The sequence below is a fragment of the Labrus mixtus genome, chromosome 13 (assembly GCF_963584025.1).
Source record: "Labrus mixtus chromosome 13, fLabMix1.1, whole genome shotgun sequence".
Taxonomy (NCBI): Eukaryota; Metazoa; Chordata; class Actinopteri; order Labriformes; family Labridae; genus Labrus; species Labrus mixtus.
In genome coordinates, this window is record NC_083624.1 from 5,520,850 (window position 1) to 5,541,583 (window position 20,734).

The 20,734-nt window shown below is 41.0% G+C and overlaps 1 protein-coding gene across 1 annotated transcript; it reads right to left on the reverse strand.

Moving 5' to 3' along the window:
- Positions 1 to 352: 352 nt before the first annotated feature.
- Positions 353 to 15,936, reverse strand: sox1a (SRY-box transcription factor 1a). Its single transcript, XM_061053319.1, has 3 exons — positions 14,216 to 15,936; positions 10,272 to 10,320; positions 353 to 1,393 (listed from the first exon to the last, which is right to left on the reverse strand). The coding sequence occupies exons 1-2, from the start codon at positions 15,053 to 15,055 to the stop codon at positions 10,300 to 10,302; spliced, it is 861 nt and encodes a 286-aa protein (XP_060909302.1). The 5' UTR covers positions 15,056 to 15,936; the 3' UTR covers positions 353 to 1,393; positions 10,272 to 10,299.
- Positions 15,937 to 20,734: the final 4,798 nt, after the last annotated feature.

The window sequence follows — 20,734 nt, forward strand, 5'->3', positions numbered from 1 at the left end:
TCATGTATATATATTTATTTATAAAAACTCATAATGAGAGAAAAATAATAAATACAGCAAGGTTAACGCTCATAGCAATTATGCTGTTAGTTATTTTTCATTTATTGACTCTGCCGTTCTTGCACATCCACAAAAATCACCCCTCCTGCACCACTCTCTTTCTCTACCTAAAATCAATTACTTCAGGGCATTGCTAATATAATTGAGGGCATATTAAGGCCTTGAAATTAATACACAGTCTAAATGTTAAAACTTTTCCATAACTTATCTCTTTGAATTATTAATTTACCTTGTAAGATTGAACGTTTGGGGGGGGGGGGGGGGGGGAGAAAAAAGACAGAAAAGGGAAATGTTTTATTCTTAAGCAGCAGTAAGATGCAGGAGTTTATTTAATAGTTTTCTCTTTTCTTTTTTTTTTTGCAAGTAAAATCTAAGACAACAGGAAAAAAAAAAGGCGCAGGTGCTGAGTTACATTTAAAAACTCCCAAGATGACAGTTAAGCAAATCAGAATTTTTTTTTACTCATAGATCTTTAAAAAAAATAAAAAAATCAAAACACAAAATATACATGACGTGAAGTTTCATGCACAAGGAATATCTTTAAGAGAACAAAGCTGAATAAATGTTTGTGTTAAAAATCAGAAAGAACCGTTTTCCACACTGACACTCTTGTCTAAACAGAAACACACAACAAAAACCGTTTGCAGATCTCCATTTCTAGTTCCAGATCAGTTCATGTTGCTTATTGAGCCGGTCACACATCACATTAAATACACTCAGGGCTGTAGAAATATTCATTACAGGCATTTTGACGGATTTTACAAATCTGAAAATGCAGCGGGTTCTTGGAAAACATGCCAACTGAGGGACTAAGAGTATTAAGACAGTGAATCTGGCTCCAGTGAAAGGAAGAAAAAGGGAAAGGGGAGCTGTTGCCGACACTGCTGTTTTCCTTTTTCTATTTTTTCTTTTCTGTTTGTGTTTGTCTCTGTTTATATTGATGAGATACAGCGCTGTGTTTTCGTTTTTTTTTCCTTTTTTTATATCCGATCATAGGACAAACTAAAATCTCCACATGCTCTGAAATCAGACACTGTACTTAGATACAAAACATTACTCAATGGGGAGAAAGAGATTGCGTAATGAAGGGGTTTAGAGTAGGTAGCATCACACGGGAAAGAGTAAATGGAGGAGATTTGGGGCTCTGACTGTCGCTGACATTTTCCAAAAGGTCTTTTTCGTCCACATCACCTGTCTTCTAGTGCTCGTTGGTAATGATGGCCTGCCAGCAGAGGAGATGAGCTGCTATCTGTTAATCACATGCCCCCCCCCCCCCCCACGGGGATCCATGTCCACCCGGTGTCGGCCGTGGTGGACAGTTTTCTGTTGGAGACTGACAGATGGAAAGGGAGAGAAGATGATGGACAGAGAAAGGATATTGATTTGTAGGAATATCACAAATTAAAAGTCAATAAAGAAAAACAGAAAAAAAAATGTAGGTTTGGTTTATTATAAGAAAAACACTGAGCTCCATGTACACATCAATCAATCAACCAACTGGCTTTTATTTATATAATGCCAAATCAAAATCAAAGTCATGTCAGGGTACTTTACATAAAGAGCAGGTATAGATCACAGACCTTCTGCCACAACCTATCAGGCTAAGAAAGAGAAATATGGGAGGATGCAGAAAGACAATAACATAGACACACAGACAAACTGAAACAGACCGACAGACAGATTAGAGAAGAACTAAGTTTTTTTTAACAGGCATAAAACTTGAGCAGAACCAGATTATTGGTGGACAGGTGTCTGCCATGACCCACTGGGCCGAGAAAGTGGGATAGAAGGAGTTGCAGAAAGAGAGAGAGACGATGATAAGGAAAAACAAACAGACATAGAAGGAAAGCGATCATTTTAACAGGCAGAAAACCTCGAGCAGAAATCAGACTTATTGGTAAAGAGTCATCAGTCACAACTGGAAGAGCTGGGAAAAAAGATGGGATAGAGGGAGACAGAAAGACAGAAAGACATGCACAGCAACAACAATAACAACAACAACAAAACAGATAAGACTCGGGCTGTACATTATATCTTTTCACCATTGCAATTCTATGTGCGCATGTCTGATATTCACATTGTGATGTCAGTAAAGTGAGCTGAAGCACGTCATGCTTTTGACACTTTTGTGGTTTTTATTTAACCCAAACTGAAACCGTCGGTTTTCTCGTTTCAGTGACTAATCTACAGTTAAAGTCTGTCTGATATCACCATCGATAATCAGAGAACTGACCACTGTGCATGCAGGGTCTGTGTGTCCAGAAATGTGTTATACTCTGTTGTGTTATAGAGGTTGAATGATGTTTTTTTCCATTTTGTAGAACCCACCTGAATGCACAGCTGATTGCTTACTCTAGGCGGCTACACCTGCAGCGCTCACAGTAAAGTGTGAGTCACAGGCAGCTCACAGATTTTTTGTTTGAGTAAAAGTTTCAACCTCAGGCTTGTCATGTAGACTAAACAAACTTTGAACAGAAATGGTTATGTTAGAGGTGGTTAATGACACATAAGTGACATAATCGCAAGCCACAAGTTGACAAAAAACGAGCAAAGATTAGTTTTTTTGTTTTGTTGTAATGTGTCTGTATGTTGTTGTTGTGTATTGTGTTAATTTGTTGGTCCTTGTAATTAAAAATAAATAAATTAAAGCCACAAGTTTACATGTAAAGTTTATGAAGATACATGTCTCTCCACCTTTCCTTCTCCTGTGTTGGGCCAGTATCGTTGTCCCAATGTGTGGGGGAAAAAAAACTCCCGAAAATGACTAAAAAAACCCAAAAAATAAAAACTGTTTGATTGCAATTTAAATTGATGTACATAAAAAATAAACTGCATTTATCTGGTATAATTTCAGATTTTTTAAAAATTACAATACATGTCATAAGACTGTTAATGGTAATTCTTGTGCACATGTCAATATTTAAAGTAAGACAGAAATGTGCACACATGGTTGAAGCAGCTGAATGACTCCTATGCAGCAGGTTATCACTTGAGTTAGAAATGAATCACATTTATCCATAACCTTAATCAGCCTGATAGCCGACAACAATCTAATGGCTCTCGATACAAATTGATCAGCGTTATAACCATTAACAGCTATTTATCTCGACCTTGTGGACTTATTGCCGCAACATAAACATCCTTCACTTGTTCCAATCTTGACCCATCTAAACGACCCAGGTTTGTTGATCACTTGACCCGGCGGAGGTCAAAGGTCGGCCAGTTCAAACAGCTATCAGCGTGCAGCAGGCACCGTAAAACTGCTGTTCCTTATTTGAACGCTGACCCCTCATTAACCCCATCTGCGCGGCGCCGAGAGTTATCACCTGCCACACAGGAGCAGAAATCCTTTACAGCATCTGGTGGGTTTGTGTGTGTGCTGGATGGAGATATAGACTCTCCGTACGGGTTGTACAAAACATGGTTGTGTTTGTGTTGTTGAGTGAGCGAGAGCAGGAGAGAGCTTGTTTTGAGTCATACAGGGCCCTCGTTGTAAAGTATGAGAATATGGTTTCAGTTGAATATTGCATTCTATATTGTCATTCAATACCAATTTTCAAAAAACAGTTTTTCAAATGTTTTTACAGTTTGCAAGAAGTGATATTCAGCGTGTCACTGGGGATTGTTTACAGGACAGAGGTGCAAAACCAGAAGAAGCAACTTTATTTTAAAGGAGCCTGGACTCTGGACTCGCTCGCTGTCTACTTCTCTCTAATCATTTAACAGATTTATTTAATTAATTTTGGGCTGATACAAAGTAAGAATGGACAGCACCTGCCTGACAACACTCCACTGTGCCTAATTTGACCGACCATAAACTTTATGGAGTTTTTTCCCCCAGGAACAAATCCTTTGGGAGTTATCATTGGCCAACACATGAGAAAGGCAACAAATACATTTTCTATTTTCTTTAGCATGAGTGAGTAATGCCTTTTAGAACAGGAGTCCAGTGCTGTGATTTTGCACAGCTCTTCCTAGAGCATAATGCTAACATGATTCTACAATTCACTTAGCAGACGCTTTTATCCAAAGCGACGTTCATCAGAGAGTAAGAACAACACAAGCAAAGATCTAGAAAAAAGGGAACAATGTCAGTAAGAGCAAACATGATCACAATGATAATGCGTATGGGTAACCTGTAGTCTCCAGTTCGAGCAAAGATAAACATTGACAGATTGTTGTAGCTATAATGCTAAACATGCTAAACCTCACAGAGTAGGTTTGTTTTTGCGCATAAACATAACCAACTCTTGTGAAACACAGCTGGGTTAACATAAGGAGCTTAATTAGGAGTTACTTTTGGGAAAAGTTGAAATGATAAGTTAGCCTTGATATTTGGTTTCACACACAATGAACATAACACATAAAACTAGCTCTGTGATGGTACTGAACACAGATGTAGATTAGCTTCATGGCTAACTCTGGCCCAACAGTCCCTGTCAAATAAACCAATAAACTAAAATGGTTACAATCTATTATCTGCCCGTTATATTGCAGAGAAGGTAGAGATGGCAAAGATTAGCATGCTAACAACTGTGATGTTCCCGTCAACAAGGCGGGGGATTGATTCCGTTAGATTTTGCGTTGACAGTGTTTTCACAATATGAAGTAAATGAAGGTTAAATTGAATAACGTTTTTGCTGATTCACATTTGTCTGGGTATTGTTCTCCGTATTTTTGTATGTATGGTAGTACTGAGTCAAATAAATCTCAGAACTTAGGAAAAAAATCTGTGTAGACTGTAAACTGTAAACCATGAACTGACAGGAAAGTGAAAAAGTCTTTAGCACGTTGAGTAGCAACTCAATTTAGCATTAAAGCGAGCTAACTTTAGCTTAATAGATTATGATGGAGATTATTTTAACCTGTTGGGAGCACTTAAAGGCTTTATATGCGATTTTTTGATCCAGCAGATGTCGCCCTTGAGCACCAGCATGAAACCAAAACAACTTGCGCTGCATTGTTGTGTTAGCATGCTAATGCTAGCGATCTTTATTATGCTCGTATCTTCACACTGCATGTAAATTTACCTGAAATGATCGTGATCTAGAAACACAGTTAAGTAGTGAGTACAGTATGTTATTCTTCTTTTCTCTAGTCCCTCAATTAAACAACTTTTATACACGAGGGGAGGAGTCAGCCGGCCGTCCAGGCGATGTAAACAAACTGAAGATAGGACTCTGAAAACATCACAGACAGTGGGACTCGGGTGTTACACCCATTGTAGACAGTCATGACTCACAGAGTTATTTTCAGAGGATATACTTGATTTACATTTAAGTGTGAAAAATCACATATAAAGACTAAGTAAATAAAGGTTCAATCAAATGAAGTCAAAGTCAGTGGATCATCAAATCTGTTGGCATGAATCATCCTCCTGAGATCATAATTCTCTGTACAATTTGACACCAGACTCTCTTTGTCTTATAATTTATTAGATTTGAAGTGTTGAACCATCACCTGATACTTCCATTTCTAAAGCCTTGGACAGCGCAGGGTGCTTGACAATAAAATCCTGATTCATTTCTGACTCAGATTAGTTGTATACTTATTGTGAGAAACGAGAAGCCGCTCGGCTTGTTTGCTTGAACATTTTATTTCAAATGTCCCTTTCCCTCTGGTAAGTTTGTTTGTCTCAATGGAGGACAGTCTTTGTGGAAACACTTAGAGAAAAGAGAGAGAGAAAACAACTAACAGTGATTGTTTGGTCCTAATCCTTCTTCTGATAATTGGGACACTGCTTAAATATGTTTGGTTGAACCAAAAAGGACACATGGAGACCCTGAAGAGATTGGGAGCAACTCTTAAAGATTCACTCTTCCATTTTAAATTATGTCAAGTGTTGACAATTTTTAAAATATAATTATTTCGACAGTTTAATTTGAAAAACGGATAAAACCCCCATGCCCAAAACCTCATGACTTATTAATGAATATGCTGCCCTCACAAATCTACAATGCAGAGGGAAATAAAAATGGAAGGATATACAGTGACAGATCTTCATCATCATTACTGGTTTATTACTAAGAGAGCAGCAGCAGTGAGAATCACAGGCGGAAGGAAAAAATGGCAAATGAAATAGCAAGATTTCTAGTAGTAGATGTCGTGTACTGAAAGTGCAAAATAGCAAGACCTGAGAAAATACAAATCTGCAGCAAAAGGCAGATTGTGGGTCCTACAGTTGAGTTTGTGTAAATGGGAATTATGAAGCCTGGGTTGCCCGATTAGTTTTGCAACTCAGTGATCTAAAAGTCCTTCTGCAGAATGATTCTTATTTGTGTTATGCTTCAATTAAACGAGTAAGACAGTAAAATATAGCAACACTGGATTTTTTTTAACGCACCACTTTTATGTAGTATGCAGGCCAATTTATCGTCATTCTACCTCTAAATATATATTTTATTTTCTTTGATGCTACCTTAATCCAAAAAGCAAGTGGAGTTAGGTTAAGACCATAAACCGAGTCCAGTTGCCTGATTAAGGTTTGAAGTACTCTGACCCGGATCACTGACAAGCTACACAGATATCTTAATCCAATTTTGGCAGTTTTGCTCGTATTTGTGTCCAGTTTGTTCCCTCTTAAATCATCCCAGGCGGAGAAACTTCTTATTTTTTTAATATATTTTTTGGGCCTTTTGCCATCATTAGATAGGACAGCTGAAGAGAGACAGGAAACGTTGGGAGGAAAGTGTGAGAGGCAGTAAAGGCCAGAGGTTGGATTCAAACCCAGTGCAGCTGTGACGAACAACCTCTGTACATGAGGCGCTTAACATAACCGCTGTAGGCTGTCCGGTGCCCCAACTTCTGCTATATTTGAGTAAAACCTCCACCTGTGTGTGCACCTCTTCCCCCTTGTCCATGAGCACTGAACACAACAACGCCCAAGAAGGTGTTCAAAGCACATTTCAAGGCGAGTAAAGGTTAAATAATCGTTGTTCTTCTTGTAGTTGTTTCTGTGCCATTAATGGAAAGCAGCTTTAATAAGTCACAGGTATTTGCGCAAGTTTGAATTTTAAGAGTGATTTTCTGAATATGTTTTAGATGCTTATAGTTTCACAGACTGTCCACATTTTCTCCAAAAAAGGATGTGTATAAGCTTCTGGGAAGTTGGGGTGATGGATTGCTAAAAAAAAAAAAAAAGTATCCAACAAACAGGAGAGACTACAGGTTCAGTCTGCTGCCAACTGGCAATTTAAAATAGATAGATAGATATATTATCTTTTACACTTTGATCTTTGGCCAGTCTTAAAGGCTTTATATGCGGCTTCACTTCAATGTAATATAAATCAAGTATATCCTCTGAAAATAACTCTGTGAGTCATGACTGTCTACAATGGGTGTAACACCCGAGTCCCACTGTCTGTGATGTTTTCAGAGTTTTCAGAGTCCTATCTTTAGTTTGTTTACATCGCCTGGACGGCCGGCTGACTCCTCCCCTTGCGTATAAAAGTTGTTTAATTGAGGGACTAGAGAAAAGAAGAATAACATACTGTACTCACTGCTTAACTGTGTTTCTAGATCACGCTCATTTCGGGTAAATTTACATGCAGTGTGAAGATACGAGCATAATAAAGATCGCTAGCATTAGCATGCTAACACAACAATGCAGCGCAAGTTGTTTTGGTTTCATGCTGGTGCTCAAGGGCGACATCTGCTGGATCAAAAAATCACAGATAAAGCCTTTAAGTGCTCCCAACAGGTTAAAATAATCTCCATCATAATCTATTAAGCTGAAGTTAGCTCGCTTTAATGCTAAATTGAGTTGCTACTCAACGTGCTAAAGACTTTTTCACTTTCCTGTCAGTTCATGGTTTACAGTTTACAGTCTACACAGATTTTTTTCCTAAGTTCTGAGATTTATTTGACTCAGTACTACCATACATACAAAAATACGGAGAACAATACCCAGACAAATGTGAATCAGCAAAAACGTTATTCAATTTACTTCAAAAAATCGCATGTAAAGCCTTTAACATTTAAGAGGCCTAAACTTGTTTAAGCAACTTTGGAAACAGTCAGAGTAAAATTGATTCAATGGATACTAAAAAAAAAGCCATCAAAGCCACTTGCACCTAGCTCCCGAACATCCAATGCGTCACCACTGCTGTCTTTAAAAGAGTGCTTACATCTATGCCTGCAAAACCCATCTATCTATAATCTATTGCATCTAAATAAATGTGCCTTAAAGTGACCTGTGTGCTCCAGTACTTTCTTTGGATCCTGTCTGAGAGAAGGAGTCCACTGAGTTATATTTTGAACATCCTTCAACGAGAGCACCGACCTCCATTTGTGGAGTGGCTGCAGCTCAAGAGTTTCCTTCTATCATAAAACCATCTATCTCTGCCCTTTTTATAAGACAAGCTTGCCCATATTTCTTATTTTGTCAGGTCATTTGCTTCAAATCTACAAGATGTAAAGGGAATCAAATGTGTTGCGAAACTAGCTTTAAAGCTGCATAAATATTTTTTGGGCCACTAGGGGGGCAATTAAATACTCTGAAAACACAACACTGACATATATTCTTGCAAAGCTGGCAAACATTTTTACCAAAAATGTTTTTCTCTTTAGCTGCTGGGAGCCGCTGATGATTTCCATCTCTATCCACTGTCCTATCTCTCAAACAAAGGCAAAAAAAAGCCCAAAAATAAATCTTTCAGCTGACTTTTCTGCTGAATCATTTTTGGTGGCAAAGCTGCAGCTCTGCGATCAAAGTTTGTGCAACAATTTGAGGTGTGTTTTAATGCAGGAAAAATTCATATTCTACATAAGGACACATACTTTAGAGCAGTGGTTCCCAAAGTGGGGGTCGCCAGCCACCAAGAGGGGGGTCGCGAGAGGCCTTCCATAAAAAATTAAAAATCATTTAAAAGTGCCTAAGAATATATTTTTTTAACCCATTTTTGTAAATATACAAAAATGTAATCCAATGTCATATAAGACAGTGTCAATAGTTTTTAGGCTGTTGTATTATTTTGTGTTCCTATTTTTTGGATAGGTTTATTAGAGTGTGTATGGCTGTCGCTACGTTATATACCTAACTAACCACCTTAAAGAACAGTGGGGGGGGGGGGTCCCCAGTTTCTGTCACCCTCATTTTAGGGGTCACGACCTGAAAAGTTGGGAACCCCTGCTTTAGAGTATTTGTGTTTTTGTTTTGTTTGTTATTTGCAGTTCTCATAGGCCTACTTGGAAGCGTGCATGTCTTCAAATAAAGAAGAAGATATTTTTAAGGGATTGAGGATTTTCCACCTGAATTACAAACCCGGCATACAGTCGAGAAAGTATTAACATCTGAAAAACAAATCTTCAGAAATACATTTTGATCAGTTAAATTATTCATTTTTAGTTTGTTTTCTTTGAGAAATTGAGATTTTTAGTGTGTTGTCCACTTTCTTTAAATAGGTGGGGTTGATGGTTCCTGCTGTGAGACTTTGGACCCATGACCTCAGTGAAATCCTGGCTGCAGCCCTGATTGTGAGTCTCCTTCTCCTTTCATTCAAGTGATGGACAGTGAAGCCACTCAGTATTCTTCACCTCCTCCCACCCAACTTCCATCGTCTTGAGACTTATTCTTCCTTTTTCGCCTCCTTCCTCCTCAAACTCCCCGCTTCCTGTGGAGCGCCTGGTTTTTGTGTGGCCCCGGCCCTGTCCCGTGTTTATCACTCCTCTGACGGGGTTACCAGGGTCCCCCCTCGCACCTGCGCCGCTCCCAGGTCCCTACAGGAATGCGCTGGGGCTTGTAATCGCCTTTGTGGGGGCCATTGAGTTGTACGGCTGAGTGAAACTTCCCAACCTCACAGCGCGCTGGCCGCTGAATGGGGCTCAGCGTGGGGCGGCTCTCCAAACCGCGGCCGCTGCCAAATTCCTACAGTGGCGCTCCACAATCACTCCCACACAGGCCCCGATATACCGCCAAGCAGGGGGGAGGGGAGAGGGGGACGAGAGGAGGAGTGTATGTCTGTGTGTGTGTGTGTGTGTGTGTGTGTGTGTGTGTGTGTGTGTGTGTGTGTGTGTGTTGGGCAGAGAGATGGAAAAGTCTGCATCTAACTCCAAATAAGATGGACACTTTGTGCGTAAAAATCAGCACTCTGGATGGAATTGGCGAAACAATATTTGGGTTTCTGTCACTTTTTGATTTGATAAAGGGGAAACAGAGATGTTTTTGTAACAATAAACCAAGTCAATATATTTTTTTCATTTTTATATCTCACCTCTTGTCAAAAAGTTCCAGTGCAGATGTTATTCCAACAACGGAGAAATCTGAAAAATAAAAAAAGGAAAATAAAAAAGGCGTTTCAATGCTGCACAAAAGTTTGAAAATTAAGCAATTTCTCAGAACTTTCAGGACATTTGTGCTGCGTTTTGGTGCATTAGGTCTGTGTGCCGGGGTGCAGTGTGGTAGCTGTGGGTAGATAGAGGCAGCACTGCAGGATTAAGAGGCAGCAAGATTGTTAAACATGTCAACGTGTAATTGCACGATAAGGCCCTTCCGAGGAATTCATTGGCCCAGTTGCTTTCTCTATTCCGCGCTAATCTCGCCCGGCACATTCGCTCTGTGCAATCTGTCTCCATAATCTTCTGTGACAGAGAAGGCGACGAGAGCAGGCTGCCTGGTAATTTTTTTAGGAAAAGGGGGGGAGGGGGGGGGGAGACGAGGAGAAAATATGCAGAGGCGTGATAAAGTGACGCTAATTATCCCCATTTAGGACAGGGAGTGCAAGGGATCGGGGCTTTACGAGGCACCGAGTGTGCGCTGGAGCTGATGGCCTCCTAGCACGGAATATATCGGTGGCTACAAGATAAGAGTATCGCTCGGTGGAGAGATTTATTGGCCGGTCAGCTAAACACACGCACACGCACATACATGCCTCTTACGCACACACATCCACACACACACAAATAAGCAAGCAGCGCCTGCATACATTGCAACCTACACTTACCCCTCTTCCACCTCAAGGTGTAATTTATTCGGGTTAAATTTGCCAGAACGCTCCTCTTTTTTAGTCTGGCGATGCGCCGTGACGCGCTCCGCCTCTCCGCGCATTCAGTGTTAATCCGCATCTCTTCACATCAACAGATAAGATGGAAACAGATGCGAAACACACGAGGAAGGCCTGCGATGCGCAAGAGATGTCTCCACAGATGCGCTTTCTTTCGCTTTTTTGGAATTTTAAAGTCATTTCCCAAACATTGTTCCTGTGGTTTTCTTTCACCAGATTAATACGCAGCCTGCAGACGTGACACGCTCTACTATGAGGCCCTAACAGGTTTAATTGACATACCATGCAAGTCTTCATCAGTGTTAAATAGGCCCTTTAACTATGTATTTGAGAATAATTGATTTTTTATTATTATGCGTAAGTATGCATAAATGTCCCTCATTTGCATGTGTATGGTTATTAGTCTGTTTCTACATACAAGGCCTACAGGCACACACAGATGTACATGTCAAAACCAGCTGTGGCCTGTCAAAATCTGACGTCATCATCAGACTATTTGTTTTAAATCATTTTAAAAGCATTATTAATCTGAGAGGATGCATGATGTTCTTTTCTGCTAAACGATGTTTTTTTTTTGGGTCAAATGTCGAAACACTGGCAGTCTCTCTAAAAGTGAAAAACCTACAGCTGTAAAATCTGATGAGTCATCAGTGACCACATCAGCTGAGTGTCATGAGTGTCTGCTGGGTCAGTGAGAAGTTCTGTTTATCCAACTCAGTTTTTATATTTTTCAAAAACTGACACGAAGATGTTCTTTCTTCCTCTACAATCAGCCGAACTGTTTTCCCCCCCTAAAGTGTCTTGCAGTGGTGATATCAAAGAAAACTTTACTGCTCAGATTCCCTGTTTTTTTGTTTCCCTTTATTTTACTGACTCTGTCAAGTGTCAAGAGCAAGATATCAACGCACCTGAGAGCCAATTTGAAATATGATTGAACCACACAGTAAGAATAAAAAAACCGGGTAAAATATCAGAACTCACAAATATTTGTTAAATTCATGATGGATCTGTGTTCATTTGATTATGAGGATTTATGGATGCGAGTTTTTATTTTATTTTGTTGTAGGTTGATCACTATTTCTTTATAATATTATCTATTATCTTTGAACTTTATGTGTCGGATTCTTTAAGATAAAAACAATAAAATGCAAACAGATGAAGAGGACGATAAAACACGAGTCCATAAAAGATAACAGAGAATTGAATATTAGATTCGTTTAGTTTTTATTTATTAAATGTGGTTTTGAATCAACCCTTGTATTACTTAACTGTCAGTTACAGATTATTTTTTTACTTATTGTTTTACCTTCAGGTTAAATCAGGTGTTTAATCAAGAAGTTACATTTTTAAAATCTCACTGAAATGTCTCTGCCCATAAAAAAACGATATTAATGTAACGATGATAATATATCAGTTAATGTGTTATTTGAGAGGGATGTCTTGTTCGAATGTAAAGGTTTCAATAAATAAGATTTCAAATTTTATGTCATTTAAATATTTTTTTTTTGTTTTACATTTGACGAGATTTTATGACGAAACGTGAAGTCTCACACAATTTCATCTGTTAGCAATTTAGAGAAAGTCTTAAACAATTGAATGACTATACAAGATGAAAATGAAAGAAATCTTTTGCAGCTTAAATGCTCATTGATGTTTTTTTTTCTCTATGAACAGAGTTACATCAGATCAGCCACTTCAGGGGAAAATAAAACTCTTGAATGGTAAATTTAGGTTAAATCTCTACTCTTTAATTAAGAAGAACGATTCGTTAATTGCAACAACAAATGGTTAGTTCACTTGCACTCTTTCATAAACATTTTTTTAATGTGCTTAAACGAATGTGTCATAATTACATTTCAAACTAAACTCTAAGTTGTCATATTAATACTCCACACATGTGAATCAACTTGCCCTGCTTTAAATATAAAAATAGCTTGATAAAGTTTGGCCTGCTGCATGACTGAAATGTAAAATGATTTTTTTTTTTAAATATAGTCGGTATATAAATTAAATTACTAACAGAAAAAAAGTTTAGATCTTCAAACAAACTCATCATCCATACTGATGTGGTTTCCTCTCAGGCCTTCAGCTTTTACGCACAATTAGAAAAAACAATCAGACAACAATTAGGCCATTTGAAAGCTCGTGGGATCTGTGTCCGGAACACATGGTGTGAAAATTTAAAACAGGTGGTTCTGTTTTACTCGAGAGGAAGCTTGCTGATATTCATGTGTCCTAAGACGTGAAAAACCACTCGTGTAAAGAAGATTGTGGAAAAATAATCAATGTAAAGACCGTCGTCTTAAGAATCAAAGCAAGATCTCGTGAAATTTATTCAATTCTTCTTTCATTTGCAATAATCAGGGCTTTTCACTTACAGAAAAGCACTTCAATTACAACAGCAGTCGCCCGTCATCTTTGAAATATTAAAATTATTCACAATTTACAATAATTAGTGTTACAATAAAAAGAGATGATTTCCAAGAATTAAGACACAGGCTTCTGCAAATAAACACAAATGTTTTTTTTTTTTTAAAGAATGTGAGTTTCCCATTTCTTTTTAAAGCACTTTTCTTCAGATTATGACACGTTTTCTCATTTTTCAATAACTTACAAGAACCCCCCCTCCCCTCCCCCCCCCCCCCCCCCCCTCAAAAAAAGAAAAAATATATGAGACAATTGAACCAAACACCAGCATGTGAACCTGGTGAAACCCTCAACTAAGACTGTGAAGTGATGGACAAAAAGATGAGAGCACAATAACCAATATCTCAGCGTCATGTTCGTTATATAATTCCACTGGTGGCTACTCCAAAAAGAGCCGAGATGAATCTGCTATTTACCTTCATTTACAATAAACATTCTGTACAAAATGCAGGTAGTTCTCGGGGGCCGGGGTGATTTAGAAAAGAGGTAAATATTTGGTTATGTGTTCGTTAGCAGTTTTCAATTATTCTGGGAGTCTAAATGTGTGTTAGAGGGACCGTCCCGTTCACTCCAGCCGCTGCGCTCTGGTAATGTTGCGGCAAGGCATGGAGTCTACTCTGCATTGACGGGTCCCCCGGCTCTCCGGTCGGTAAATACATGCTTATCATCTCTCTCAAGTCTCCGGGGCACGGACCCCGAGAGTGTGTGCTGCTGACGGGAGGGCTTACACTCGGCTCCGACTTCACCAGCGACCCTAACGTCCCCATGGCAGCCGAGGAGGAGACGCCGGAGCCCTGGTGCTGCGTGTAGGTGATCCCGCCGTAACCGGATGGAGAAGCGTTCATGTAGCTCTGAGAGTTCGAGATGGGGCTGTACTGCAGCGCCGTCATGTCGTAGCGGTGCATAGGCTGCGGGTTGTGTGAGTGGTGGTGGTGTGAGTGGTGGTGGTGGTGCGCCCCGCTGCCCGGGTGCTGGCTGTAGGCGAGCTGCGCCTCCTGCATCATCGCTGCGGCCGCCGCGGCAGCAGCCACCTGTCCCGAGTACGCACCGTTCGCCCAGCCGTTCATGTGCGAGTAGCCGGAGCTGGAGCCTCCGTGACCCCCGGGGCTCTCTAACCTCTGCCCGACCCCCGATGAACTCATTCCGACCCCTAAACCAACTCCACCGCCCCCACTGGGCCCAGAAAGCAGTCCGCCGGCAAGAGAATATTTGTCCTTTTTCAGCAGCGTCTTGGTCTTCCGTCTGGGCCGGTACTTGTAATCCGGATGCTCCTTCATGTGCATGGCGCGCAACCGTTTCGCCTCGTCGATGAAAGGGCGCTTCTCAGCCTCGGACATCACCTTCCACTCGGCGCCCAGCCGCTTGCTGATCTCAGAGTTGTGCATTTTGGGGTTCTCCTGTGCCATCTTCCTCCGCTGCCCGCGGGACCAAACCATGAACGCGTTCATCGGTCTCTTCACCCGTTCCTGGTTCGCTTTGGACCCGCTGTTCGGACCCGTTTGCCCCGTGGTAGTGTTCGTTTGGGGGCCAGGGGAATGGAGGTCAGTTTCCATCATCATGCTATACATTAACCCGGTTTTTAAAGTTCGCCACCAACAGAGAAAAAAGTCTTTTTTCAAGATAGCTCAGGCGCGCACAGAAGCGAGTGCGCACAGGAGGACTGGCTTTTCAAAATTAATATTCTAACCCCAAATGAGTCAAACACGAGATGAAAATTAATCCGAAAAGGGGGAATGAAATGTTCTCCAACCAGTGTTTCAGCCTGTCTTCACATCCACTGTGATAGAATGCGCTTTGGAGCCACTTTCCCTGTCGGAGTTGAGAAGTTAGTTAAAGCGGCGGCCATGTGATGCGCACTGACAGCGGTTAAATGAGCCACAAGCGGCCAATGAGGCTGTAGCAGCAGAGTGATTTGCATGGAGTTTGGTCAGGTGACTAGAGGACCCATAGAGAAAGAACACACCGGAGGAGGAGGAGGAGAAGGAGAAGGAGGAAGAGGAGGAGGAGGCAGAAAGGAGGGTCAATCCCACAAATAGCACCAGGCATTTTAAATTTCCAAACAGGCTCGAAGAGACTTTATCCAAACAAAAATAACTACGATTTGTTAGCTGTAATGTGGCGGCCTAAAGGTGGGTGCTGCCCGTGATTATGATGAGTCAAACAGCTCGACATATTAAAAAAAATCATAATAATTAATAATGATGAAATAAAATAAAGAAGTCAATGAATTCTAACATTTAAAGAAACAATTCTAGGCCTTCAATAAGTCTTATATCTCTGTATACCTTCTCTCTATATCTGTGCGTAAAAGTCTGACATTGCCTCCTATCTTTAATAGGCTACTCTCCATTCACAGTTCTTCCTGGCAGCCTGCGTAAAAATGTAATCTACTTTTTAGTCAGTTCAACATCAGTAGACTTGATGTTCCACCAGCGCGTCAAAATCCAATTTCTTTAACGACCTCTTCCTCTCTCTCTCTGCTTGTCTCTCTCTCTGCTTCTCTCTCTCTCTCTCTCTCTCTCTCTCTCTCTCCCTCCAGGTATGTAATTAAGGTATGTAATAATAGCAGGTGTCAGGGAGAGAAATAACACACTCTCAATGCAGAAGATGACGTGAGAGAGAATGGATAGCCATATAATGACGTGAAAATGGAGGGGCAACGCGTCGTTATCGCCGTCTGCTGGTGATGGCGAACGCGTCCTGATGGTTCGTGTCTGTGCAGCTAAAGACGACCACGTGTAAACTGCTTTGCTGTTGTTATTTTTTTTTAGCGGACTTTTAGGTGGCTGAAACATTTCATGTCTTTCCCCCCGTTTACATCCAGCGAAGTGAACCAAGAGAGGAAAAAACTGTCCGTGCGTCTTCGACTCTGCGCATATTTAATCCAGATTTCACAGCTGACCTCCCTTGAAAAGCCCAATCAACCTCTAATTGAAAGGGAAACGAAATACCACTTCCCGCGGCGAGACTAACGATTTAATCATTCCATCGTTCTTTGCTGTTTTTTACTTTAATTGGAGCTTAGCTTGATGTAGCTCTGTGTTCAGGGGCCTGAGGGACCCGGATCACTCGGACAGATCCATGCGTCTTTGGTAAATGGGGTTAACGGGAGAGATCACAATGGTCAATAAAAGGGTTTCCAGTGGCCATGTGGCTGAAGGCCCGAGGAGGAGATGACAATGTAATGATGACACCAGGAGAGCTACACAGGGCTGGGAGAGCCAATGAAAACATCCCACAAGGATGTAAATACAAACACAAACACGGTGTAACGACCTATTTTTAACGAGCTAGTATTGCTTATATTACGACATGAAATTAAAATAAATTAATTATATTTATTCATTGGCATTTTTTTTTAGATTTGAAAATAGGCAATATATTTTATTGACCAAAACATTGACAGATAATTTAGATTTTTGGCACATTTGTCTTTTTAAAGCGCAGATTATATTTCTAAATTAATTAAAACGCACACACCTAACAATGCACCCACACAGGTATAATCTCATATCCATTTAAATAAAAAGGAATCTTCTGGAAATACAAGGCTGAAAATAATCATTAAACATTATCCTATTAAGATGATTATTGTTATTGTCTTTGCCTTGTAGTATTGGTTTAGGGATCGTGGAGTATTAGCCTTCATAGTGACAGTGGGACCCCGGTGGCCCTCCTGTTTACTCTCTCTGTCATCCCCCATCAGTCACTCCTCTTTTAACAAAGCTCCTCGCTCCTTTGTGCGCGGCCCTCTGCAACAGGATGCGAGCACTGCGATGATGGTGCACGACAGAGGTCCAGGGGTCAAAGCAGTTAAGGCATTGCCCCCCCCCCCCCCCCCCCCCCCCCCATCTAACGACAAATGAATAAAAAAAAATTAAAAAGCGTTGTGATTCAAATTCAAATTCATTTTCAAAGTAAATATATGAAAACATTCTGCATTTTCTCGCGCGATGTAACCTTCTTGCACAATAAATAATAATAAAAAAAATCCGGATTACCCCCCCACCCCTATCTGCGATCTTTGCGCCTAAAGTTAAATAGAGCAACAATTGTGTGGCGTGTGATTAAGGGATAAAAGAGTTATGATCACCAGCTGATAACCTCCTGACAAAAAAAATGACTTAAGAAAAAGAGAGCGAGTCTATAAGTGCTGACACACACACACACACACACACACACACACACACACACACACACACACACACACCCGCGGAAATGTAAAGTTGTGGTGATCAGCCCCCCCACCATCACTTCCACGCGCCTCCCCCTCTGCCTCCTCAAAAGTAACAACACTAACAAAAAAAAAAATCGTGTCACCTAAATCGCACCAATTCCAGCCGTTAACAAACAGCTCCATGATTTACAGCATGCAACAGATTTTTTTTCTCTCTCTCTCTTGAATCCAGCGGGCTGCAGTTGGCACGGATCAGTAGCCGAACATTTCAGTCGGAAAAAAATCAAACAGTCGCTTAGAGAGCAACTGGTAGCAGCACCACGAGTGCAGAGAGCTCTGTGCAGACAGACACTGCTGGATCTCACTTGTCCCCGAAACATAACGGCAGCCATAGAAACACATTTTTTTTTACCAGCATTGGAAATGAAAAGTGAATAACGAAAGTAAAGGCTGCCAATACAGACAATCTGCATGCGTAATCATGCGTAATTTAAAAGACATAAATACATTTTACGCGCAAAAACCAAAAGCCAATTCTTGAATAAAAAAAAAAAATGCCCTCATTGTGTAACGGAACTGTCAAATGCAAAAACTTACGCATGTTCCCCTCGTCCTCTCTGCTCCAGACAAAGTGGGCAGATTTCTCCCTCCATTCTCCTAAAGCCGTCCTAAACCCTCCAAAGCTGCATGTAAGACCGCTACTCCCACTACAAGCTGGCCGCTCAAGTGCCAAGGCCATCCATCCAACCATCCATGCATGCATGCCCGCCCGGGTGCCCAAACCCACCACTCCAAACACACTGAGGGGCAGAGACAAGAAGAAATGACATTTATTATACACCCTAAAAAAGACAATTCCCAACTTATTGTTTCTCTCTGTGAAAGGGGGTTTGCTCCTAACATAATGAAGCGTCTTTTGTGTGGCACAGAACAATACAAAACAAGTATTCTAATAAATAGACTCTTTTTTTTTTTTTTTTTGGCTCTCCAGGATGAATGGGGCTGGAGCGGCGGGGTTCTGAAAGGCAGCTGTGCCGCATTCGGGGAGGAGGGGCGAGGACTTGAGGAGGAGCCCCGCAACCCCTTCGCCTCCTCCTGGATACTGACTCTCATTTTACTGCTCCTGGAGCAGAGGAGGATGCAAAGTGGAGGGGAGGGTTTGGTATCGACTTTGGAGGCTGTATTTTTTTATTTTTTTTTCCCACTCAGGACATACACTGTGTTCAACAATGTGATCCTCAAATCACCAAATATTGCTTCATACTGTGAAGTCTGCGGCATCCAATTAGATTGAGTTTATATGAGCCGCACAGCTTGCAAGCATGTGGCTCTGACAGCTTCTACACACACACAGACACACACATACACAAACACACAAAAAACCTACAGAAATGCTACAAATATGCTGGCTTTATAGGACAAACACAGAGTAGTGTCTTACACAGGGTCAGTTTGAGAAAACACTGAGCATCTGTTGCCAACACATACACACACACACACACACACACACACACACACACACACACACACACACACACACACACACACACACACACACACACACACACACACACACACACACACACACACACACACACACACACACACACACACACACACACACACACACACACACACACACACACACACACACACACACACACACACACATACATACGCTCCTGGCTTCTGATACTGTTTAAAAAATGAAGAATGGGATAATGTAGAGTATGTCAGTCATTGCACTGATCAGTTACAATAAGCTCTAAAACATTAGGTACAGTACTATATGTAATAAAAACGAACAGCTGGGGCGCTGGTGGCGCAGTGGTTAGTCTTCCAAGCAGGCGGCCCAGGTTCAAATCCAGCCTGTGGCTCCTTTCCTGCATGTCATTCCCCACTCTCTCTCGCCCTGATTTCCGGCTCTATCCACAGTCCTCTCTCTCCATTAAAGGCACAAAAAGCCCAAAAATAAATCTTTAAAAAAAAAACTAACAGCTGCCCAGTGCTAGCTAAAATATTGTAGTTAGTCAAACTATCAAAATGTCAGCATCACTGTTTCTCCTCCAAGATCATAGATATCTATTAAATCACATTAGAATTGAAGGGATAGTCAGTATTAGCAAATACTCTTGAAATCCTCCTCCCCACACCTGTAGAACTGTGCAGAACACCTATGCACACACTCATTCTGGTCGGCTTCGTCGACTCCTCTCCACTTGAAAGCTCAGATTTGATTACCTCACAGATTAATTTCTGCTCAATCTAACCCTCGCTGTTTGTTTTGCAAACACGGGAGCGGAGTGTGGTCGAGCATCTGCTCCACTGTTAATGAATCAGGCATGCTATGCGCTGCTTCTGCTGATTCCCGCCCTCAGTTGCCTTTCCTGCCTGTTGCAGCCTCCTGGCCTCATACATAACCCCGAATAATACACAACCTCGTAGCTTGTAGCTGGCGATCTGAAGCCGAGGGGAAATACTTTGGAGTCTCATTAAAGTCATTTTGCCAGCAGAAGTTGTTTAGGAACAACACATTGGACATTTTATGGCTTGATGAACTTTAATTAGAAATCTTTGAGGTTTTTAATTTTAGAATCTGATCACCACTCGCCGTAATTGCAATAACTGTTTGGTTCATGAATCATGCTCAACTTTGTGCATGTGTTGAATGTCTTGTCTGTTTCACTTCTGTAGTCCTGTCAAGGTCTTTCTTCAAATTAAGACCATGTGCCTAACTGAGTGTCCCCCCAAAAATTCCAATGCTAATGATTAAGACTCAACATGTTAAAGGTGGTTTGCCAGATTTACTGTCAGTAGAGGAGACAGAGCACCTTGACGCAGATTTAAACAATTTGACATTTTCACTGATTCCCCAGAAGATTCTAAGTTTACAAGAAAGATAATAAAAAGATTATACTTTGTGTCACTTTGTGAGATATACTGCATTAAAAGAAGACCTTTACGTAAACCACGCAAGAAGAAGATTCCACATGAAGTGGTAAAGTAAAATGCAACGTTGAACCGACTAGGAAGAAGGAAAATACTAGAAAGACATCAAGAGAGAGAGAGA

Bases quoted from the DNA above. Each gene is read 5' to 3' on its own strand.
- sox1a (XM_061053319.1), bottom strand. From the start codon at position 15,055: ATGTATAGCATGATGATGGAAACTGACCTCCATTCCCCTGGCCCCCAA. The intron at 10,321-14,215 runs GTAAGCCCTCCC...TTTATTTTTCAG, and splicing joins TGGTGAAGTCGGAGCCGAGT to ATTTCTCCGTTGTTGGAATA.